The 9,293-nt window shown below is 37.1% G+C and overlaps 1 protein-coding gene across 1 annotated transcript in view; it reads left to right on the top strand.

Annotated features, from left to right (window-relative positions):
* Positions 1 to 405: 405 nt before the first annotated feature.
* The window catches only part of LOC122794574 (tyrosine-protein phosphatase non-receptor type 11-like), a gene marked incomplete at its 5' end in the record, with an annotated part of 1,649,855 nt that continues 1,640,967 nt past the window's right edge, over positions 406 to 9,293 (top strand). Inside the window, one exon of the mRNA XM_044063080.1 lies at positions 406 to 536. Coding sequence (XP_043919015.1) covers positions 406 to 536 — 131 coding nt within the window. The remainder of the gene's footprint in view (positions 537 to 9,293) is intronic.

Below are 9,293 nucleotides of genomic sequence, written 5' to 3'. Positions count from 1 at the left end.
AGCACCTTATGGACAGGAATTCATGTAAGCTACATGTAGTCTGTGTATCAGTGTAAACATTTGTAACATTTTTAGTAATATGTTTCTAAGGAGCCAGCTGTCATAGTTTTATGCATTTCCTTCCTTGAATATTTCTTCATTCTGCTATCAAAAAAAAAAAAAAATCACTAACTGTTTCCATGCCAGGTGTTTTGAAGTCTGCAAGAAAACCCTTATTAAGCTTTAAGAGTTTATGCCCTTGGGGTGACAAAGAATGCTATCAGCAGCAACGTAAAATAAAAACGGAGTGTCTTGAAATCTGAGTGCTTGATAGAATCAAGTGTAATTGAGTTGTTAATGTCTTCTGAGAATTATTTACTGTGATCATAGTACAGAAATAAACTTTGTAGTTGACATTATTTATTGTTTTGCAGGTGGTTTCATCCCAACATCACCGGAGTAGAAGCAGAGCAGGTGCTTTTGACAAGAGGCGTCCATGGGAGTTTTCTAGCACGGCCCAGCAAAAGTAACCCTGGAGACTTCACATTATCTGTAAGGTAAATGACTGCTGCACTTTTGTTATACATGTATAAATATATATACATGATCTGCACTTTTGTGTTATAGACACAATCTCGCTCTCTGTATGTATTTTATATATCTATTATCTATATATATATATATATATATATATATATATATATATATATATATATACAGAGAGAGAGAGAGAGAGATAGATGCACACACAGACAGATGTATACATATATTTATGTAAATATGTATAAAAGCATGTATACTACCATCTAATTTATTCCCATTGTTGTATAAATCATATTTCATTTTGTTTCTAAGAAACATTGTAGTGAAGTTCTCTAATTCTTCCAGAGTGATATAAATATGACTATGGAACACTGTTTATAGGGTAGAATATAAATTTACTGCAGTCAAAATCACATTTTCTATAGTTTTTGTTATAAAGTTTTAAGGTTGCCTAATGTTTAGTTGCTTGACTGCAGGAATTATTGCTTATTTATTTAGGTGCATGATCCAATGGTTATTTAGGCATCTAATCTGTATTTTAACTGTACGGTCATCTGATCACACACTTACATGTTTTGTTATGTAATCACTTGTTCGTCTCTCCTGGTATCTGATCAGTTATTTTAACTTGGTGTGCCGTCAGCTGTTCAATTATTAAAGTGTAATGAATTATTTATCCAATTTTCTCATCAATACTCCTCTGTTTGGGTGTCTTGTTAATTAATATCTGGTTCTAATCAACTCTTGTGTATTCTGTCTAATTTATTCTATGAATAATCAGCCAATATATGTTAATTATTTGGTTGTAAGCCAATTATTTAAATATGTGGGTACTTAATCATTTGCTTAATTGAGTGTATAATTACTAGCTTGTTTGTATGTCTTCTTAAAAGTGTAACTGTTTTGGTATGAAATCAGATTTAACACTGTTTTTAGGTAATTGCAACTTTTTCTTTTTGGGTGATTTAATCAGCTGTTTCATTGTTTTGTCAGTTGCTGCAAATAAGTGTCCTGTACCTCAGAAAGTTTTACTGTTAAAATGTTAAGTAAATATTAGACTTAGATTGCACAGTCCTGATGAACCAACCAGCTTATTGTATCACTTCAGAGCTTCTAATTTTAAGGGATCACAGGAGCAAATCAGAAACACTAAGGTGAGAGAATAACGTATTCTGTCCTTACTGGAATAGCGAAATAATTCTTACCTGGTTTTCTGTTTCAGTAAATGACACTGTATGAGCTGCAGCTAAGGGCTAGGCTGGAGTTGGGCTACATATTGGATAATTACATTTTCTCATTTATATATTTATTTGTTTTCTGTTTGTGAATCGGGTAGGTAGACTAGTCCAAAGACCCTTCTATGCCACGACCAGGGCCCATATGAACAGTAAGTAATTTTAAACATATATACAAATATATGCACACAGTGTAAGTATTAAGCATAAGTTAAACATAACAAGAACTTAAAATAGTCAGTAATGCTACATACAAATGATAATAAATACAGGCAACAAATGGAATAAATAACAGAATTGCTAGACATTATCTATAAACCATTTACATGTTGAGACACTGGACTAGTTCAGAAGGAGATTTTTTTTTTTTGAAGTCTTAGTGATTTTCTTCGCCTCTTATGTCAGGTTCTATATGGCAGGACAGCTCCACTCAAGTGTCTAGTTTTCCTCAATACAAACCACTTTTATATCCCCAACAGGAGACCATGCAAAGAAAAAGCTGTTTATTCTAACTTCTTTCAGCCTGAATCTTTTTCTCCACACAAAATTCTACTTCTTGTAAGTTTGTTTATTTTCTTCAAGTAATTTTCACATGAATTGTTGCATTAAGTAACTGGATTGGGAACGGAAGCAACATGGTGGCCAAAAGTCAGGTTGCTATGAACATGGGTGTCCAAATCCCTCATGACTGATTGAATGCTTAGGACATTGTTAATGTGATAATATGTGGGGACGTCACTCTCCCCAAAGGGGATGATGATGCATTTTTTGTCATTCAGCTTGAGGCCATGTTTCTGGCTCCCATCATTTTGGGTGAGACCCTCTTGGAGGATGTCCACACCACTAGGGGAATTGATAACAGCTCCCAAGTTGCAGTCATCTGCAAACTTGGTCAGCCATAGCCCACTGGTTTTGGCCTGCACCTCAGAAAAGTATATCCCAAATAACAGAGGCCCCCAAGACCGATCCCTGGTGTACGCTGCTTGTTACGGGTCTACTGCTTGAGGTGGCTTCCCTTATTTTGACTAGGTGGGTTCTGTCAATGAGACAGTTAGCTACCCATCTGGTAACATATGGATTGATGCTTAGTTGAGAGAGTTTATCTATTATACCCGAGTGGGGAAAAGTGTCGAAGGCTTTGGCCAGGTCAAGGTAGGTGGTGTGCACTGTCTTCCTCTCATCTATGTCTTTGGTGACTGTCTCAAAGAAGTAGACCATATTTAATAAGCATCAAATAAACAAAACACTGCTACCACTGCTAAAGCTGCCAATGAAAATAAAACGAACTGCGAGGAAGACCTTCAGCAGACCACCACGGCACAACTGTGAAAAACACAAATTTAATAAATGAAACAAAACTTATAAAATAAAGAGCAGGAATGAAATCAGTTCCCATAAGCGCCTTCGGCTAATATAGCCTTCTTCAGATAATTTAAAGCAGGGTTATACTGTATGAGGAGGGTCAACAAGATATCAGATGAGGGCAAAATGGTACATATTCTCTACTTTGACCAAGCTAAGCCATTTGATACAATACCCACTTTGGCATTCTAAACAAATTCATGGAATTAAACAAATTCATAGAATTAAGCATAAACTCCTATGTAACGCTCTGGTTAGCCAGCTGGCTCACAAACAGGACCCAGGAAGTTAGGATTGGAGAGGCCACCTCCATAAAGAGGCCAGACACCAGTGGAGTCCCCCATAGCTGTATGATGTTTTTGCTCCTCTTTGGCATCTGTTTTCTGGATGTCAAAGCCAATGTCTAATGCCTCTAGTGTGTCACGTTTGCAGATGATTGCAAGCTAGGAGATATCATAGATACCCCGCCAAGATACTAGCATTTTACAGGAAGGTAACACAGATAAATGAGTAGTGCCAAAGCCATGCAAAATAGTACCTTTGTGAAGCTGGCCTCCCAGAGAAACTACCTCATTGATAAAACACCCCTAAAGGTAGACACATTAGTCAAGTATATGAGGACTTGTAGAGATAGTAACCTGGCTTTTCACCAACATTTCTCTAATGTTGTAAGAAAATCCTTCTATGTCACTCAGCTTATCAGTAAGAGCATGGCGTCTTGGTCCAAAGAAACCATTCTGTCACTGTACTCAGCCATCATCAGACCCATCACTGAGTACAATGTCCTCTTCAGAATGTACCTGACTAGGCACATGCAAAAAATGGAACACTCACAGAGTTTCCTTAAAAAAAGAATACAGGACTGAAACAATGTCTTATGCAGATTACCGCAAAGCCCTATCACTATACTTTTGTTTCTTACAGACTGCTGACAGGCATCCTATGATCCTGCTTTGATGGACCTTTTGCATATCCACAAAGTGAACAGCACCAGAACTTCTAGATCTAAGGATTTAAACTTTTCTTGTGACTTAAGTAGGACATGTTGGAGGGACAGGTATGTACTGGAGAATCCCCATTCTCTGTAGGAGGCTTTCCATCCAATGTAAAGCAGATCCTTCCCTTTCCCTATTCAAGTACAACCTGGACCAGTGGATGGGAAATTGAAATTCACCCCTGGCTTGACACTTATGTCTCTTGTGGACAGCGACAGCCATTAAATGATGCCCTAAGTAACATATACCCTTTTAAATAACCTCAGAGACACAATAACTCATGGGGTATATTTGGGTTGCATGGCTAGGCTTATAAAGGCCCCAGTGTTCATTAGCCTGGCATAGTTCTATGAACCTATGAAGAAAGTTACCGCTCAATGGTGTGCATTTGATATGAATTAAGAGATAAAGTATAGTATATCATACTAATGCATGTGTCAGCTGCAGTGGAGAAAAGGAAAGAAAATTTTAAAAGAGAATGAAACCCAGTGTACCAGCCAAAAAAAAAGACAGAGAGACAAGCAAATGACCACTTTATTTATTTATTTATGTATACATTTGTTTACCGGGAGGTCCACTGGGTCGCATTGAACCCATTTTCATTACAGGCCCAGGGAGACAAGCTCCAAATTCAGACAGACATTATACAAATTACAAAGAAGCAATACAGTAAACTAACAGTATACAAATCTAAAATACAGGGTAACAGAGAACATACAAAAATGAAATTGTAAGTATGCAGGACGTACAATGCTTATCAGTCCAATCCGCTTTCCTATCTTGCTGTTTCTGACATTCCTGTGGTTCTAATGGGCGTATACCCCATAGGGCCAGCTAGTCCAGCTGTAAGAGTTTTACACCATCCATTCGATCCAGGATGGGCAGCATGTAGTCCATTCATGAGGCCATCTGCGTGTATGTGGCCTTCCAAAGTGTATCATTCCACCCCCGATAGGGGCACAGTATGTGAAACATATTATACTTTCTTCAGCACAGTAAGCCACACTTCCTGGTAGTGGAAGGCTACTCAAAACATTCAGCCAGCACTCCCCCTTGTAGAAACTCAGCCATGCCCCTAAACAGTTTGTTACCAACTCAATCCAACATCCAGCCACATGGCTGGTAATCACAACACATCCACTCTTTTAGCTATGTTAGCATTGCTGTACTCTCTCACTGTACTCTACTATACCTGTGCAAATTATGATGACTCTGCTTTGTCCACTCTTAAGTCATGGGTGGGTTAGTATTGTCCAATGCCTACTTTGGCAAGGTAATTCTCTGTACTGCATACTCAGGATATAGTATTATATGTTTTAGTTTTATTCTGTGCTGTGTCTGTCATGGCCCATTGCTGTCAACCAGATACCCACCTAGTCAGTGACACTGCATATTGTATCCACTTCAAGTTTCTTTGGGTTTCAGTGCATCATGTTCATCCAACTTCTCACCCAGCTCCTTGTCTGCCACTGGCTCCAATCTGTCTGGTTCATATGTAAGTAACTACACAATCAACCTGCAGACCATTAAAGCTAAGCCAAAAAAAAAACATTCAAACATTCCCCCTAGCCTCCTGAAGGGCAGGACAAGATAAGCCAAGAGAGAGTTTATTTATTTAATTTTATTTATTTTTGTTTATCGAGTCTCATCCAGTTATTTAGATTGGGCAAAGGTGCCTCTCTGCTGGACATGTAGTGGAAGTTTGTTCCAGAGGTGAGGGATGTTTGGGGTTATGACTCTACCATGCTAACATGATTTATTCTTCTATGCTTTATAGATAATTCATTATATATATATATATATATATATATATATATATATATATATATATTTATGTACATTTTCATCTATTCTATATAGATATCGTTGGAACTTTTCTCCCATGCCTCCACAGAAAATTGACTCCTACCTAGTCTGACTTTTCTGGTAAACAAAATGACAGTAAACAAATAAATAAATATGTTCATGGAGGTTTAGTTCCTTTAACTGTGTGTTTCTGGTATTGTTTGTTCTGTGAAGGAACAGGAGATCAAAGATGGTTGGATCTTTTATGGCTTGAAAGGCTGGGTACAGATCTCCATGGGGGAGTCTGTAAGAGACTGGGTGAAGAGAGAGGGCTGTCAGTCAGTCCCGATAACTTAAATATTTGAGGCACTGATTTTTTTAGTTCGGAATCTCTGAGGTGTCTCAAGTAGAGTGATATGTTTAGAGAAATACATGCCAAAAGATGCATTATAGTAAATAATGGGTCTGTTGAGCTATGAATAAATGGGAATTAAGTCCCCTTTGGCCTTTGGAAATTAGATGAGACAGATAGAAGGCTTTCTGACCTACAGTGGACACCTAGTGGACAATGGTAATGAGGCTTTCTAACCTACTGTGGACACCTTGTGGTCAGTGGTAGTGACTTCTCAACAAGAATGTCTACATCCCTTAAGACCCCTTCTGACTGGAGGGGGTGTGTCACCTATACGGTAAAAGGAGATGTTTTGTTTACCAAAATGAACTCTGATACATTTTTTTCACATTTAATTCGAGGCTATTTTACTTGCACCAGTTGTTAATATGGTCTAAACTATGTTGCAGCAGTTGTGATTAACTGGAATGTTGAATAAAATCACTCAATTTACTGTTGCCTACAAACTTAAGCAATCATAGGCCAGGATTGCTGGTCTGAAGGTCTAAGAAATAGATGCCAAATAGGAGAGGGCGCAACACTGAGCCCTGCACAATGCCACTGTTAATGTTTTTGTATTCAGAAGTGCCACCTGTGACTCTAACCACATGGGCTCTGTCTGACAACAAGTTAGCTGTCCGCTGCACAACTTGAAGATTTATATTCAGATTCAGACATGTTGTCTGGTAGAGAATACTGTGAAAGGCATTGACGAGGGCCGGATATATTGTATATACCACATATCTGCTATCCACGGCTTCAGATTCATTTTCAATGTAATGAGGTAAAGAAACAGGACCTTTCTTTTACAAAGCAGAATTGATGAGGGTCCAGGGTTAAGAGATTTTCAATTTCCAGAGATAAATCACTCCATTGCTTTACATATGAGGCTAGTGAGAGTCATAGGTCTGTAGTTCTCAAGGTCTGTGATTGAGCCACCCTTGTATAATGGCAGTGCAATGGCTATTCTCTAGGCTTCAGGAATGTAACCAGTGTCTTGACTTAGATTAAATAGGTTACGTGGTGGTTCAGATAGGCTGTATTTGGCACTGAGAATCAGACAACCTGGTATTTTATCTGGACCCATGGATGAGGTAGTGTTGGCTTTTTAGGAGATTGTTTCACAGCAATTAATGGGGCTGGTTGGAATTATGGAACCTGTGTAATACCTGTAACTATAGGTGGAATATAATTTGTATTAAATTTGTCAGCTACGATATTGGCTATTTCCTTTGGGTCAGTATATTCTGTATTATTGTGGACTAGCTCCTAACATTGCTGGGTGTTAGTTATTAACTTTCTGACAAAATTAAAGAAAGATTTGATGCTCCAAAGATTTAAAGAAGATTTAATTTCCTAAAGATGTAACAAACCTAAAGTGGTTTCAATAGAGCCGTGCAATATAGCATGACACAAAATAGGCTTGACATTATAATTGGTGGAGATCAAAACTGCCCTATATTGGTAAAGACTAAGTCCAGGATTCTATTGCTCAGTGTTGGAGTGTAGACAGACTTGTTTTATGTGCTGGAGAGAGTTCTTTGCCCATTTTAAGGGGTTGCTGGGTGCAATTATTGAGACTAAGAAGCTGTATTGGCAAATTAAATTAAATGCACCATTACCCTCAGGACTTGATGAGAAGACCTCCCTGACAAGGTTATTACAACTAAGATCTATGAATATTTGAGATATTACTTTAATGAAATATATTCATTTTAAATTTTATATATATATATATATATATATATATATATATATATATATATATATATATATATAATTACACACACACACACACACACACACACACACACACATATTTTTTTTTTTTAGGTGGGTACATATATATTCTTTAGGTGGATATTATAAGTTTGTATTTTTTCAAACATGCTATTTTTTATTAATATGTATACCTACACTTATATACATGTATATAAACAAGGTCTATGTCAATTATTAGAACGCTTAAAAATGTCAAACGTTATATGGTCGAGACAATATGTTCGACATTTCAAGTGTTCGAAGGTTGACTTTTAACAGTGTCGTACGGTGCAGAATGGGAGAATTTCCTTTTCTGCTCTGAAGTGCAGTCTTGGAGTTGGTATATTTAAGTAGGAGGGTGGGGGGTATAGGGGGGCTTGCCCCCCTGCTCGCACTGTGTATGTTTTTCTTTTTTAAAAAAAAATTTTTATATTAGATATTCAAATCTCCAAATATCGACCATATGGTATTCGACATTTTGGAAGTTTGAATATTTGACGTAGACCCTATAAACAAATATATGTACTTTTGTGGAGAAACACCTATTAATCAAGGAGGGTACCATTTTTTAAAAAATGTGGTTGTCAACAGTTTTAACAATTTTATCAGATGATTCCTAAACTTGGTTCGAATTTGATTTCTTAAAATGGGTGTCAGTTAAGATTGGATGAATTTCAACATATGACTTTTTGAAGGGGTTATAAGGCTATATTTGTTGAATATTTGATATCTGATGAAGTCCTTACAATATAAGAGGGCAAAAATACTTATTTTACTCTAATAAATTTCTTGTATGGGACTTCGGTGCGGGCATTTTTTCTTTGTTTTGATGAAATTCAGAAATATTTGGGCATCTATGTCTGATGATGTATAATTTTCCTAGTTAATGGATGGAGGACTTGAAGTTTCCCAGATATAGAGGGGGTCCTATAGTTTGCTTTGATATGATAAAGGGTTTTGTTAATAGTTAGTTGGGCATGGAAGTCTTCAGAGTTGTTTATCTTATGTAATACGTCCTGAGGAATATGGCTACGCCATTGCCTTTAGTACGTTCTTCTAATAGAGTGGACCTGAACCTGATCAGAATTCTGAACACCTTAAAAGAGTCTGAAATATCTATTTGGTTTATTTGTTCTGAAAAGTTTGTGGGGGCAAGAAAGTACCTTCTGAAATTAAAGGGGAATTATTTGGGGATAGTAAAAAGAAATGCTCCTTATATTCACTAGGATGACATCAAAGGTA

This window comes from Protopterus annectens, chromosome 2.part1, assembly GCF_019279795.1.
Source record: "Protopterus annectens isolate FY-2018-M chromosome 2.part1, PAN1.0, whole genome shotgun sequence".
Taxonomy (NCBI): domain Eukaryota; kingdom Metazoa; phylum Chordata; order Ceratodontiformes; family Protopteridae; genus Protopterus; species Protopterus annectens.
Note: the sequence above shows the minus strand (reverse complement) of the source record. Positions and strands in the feature narration are given on the sequence as shown.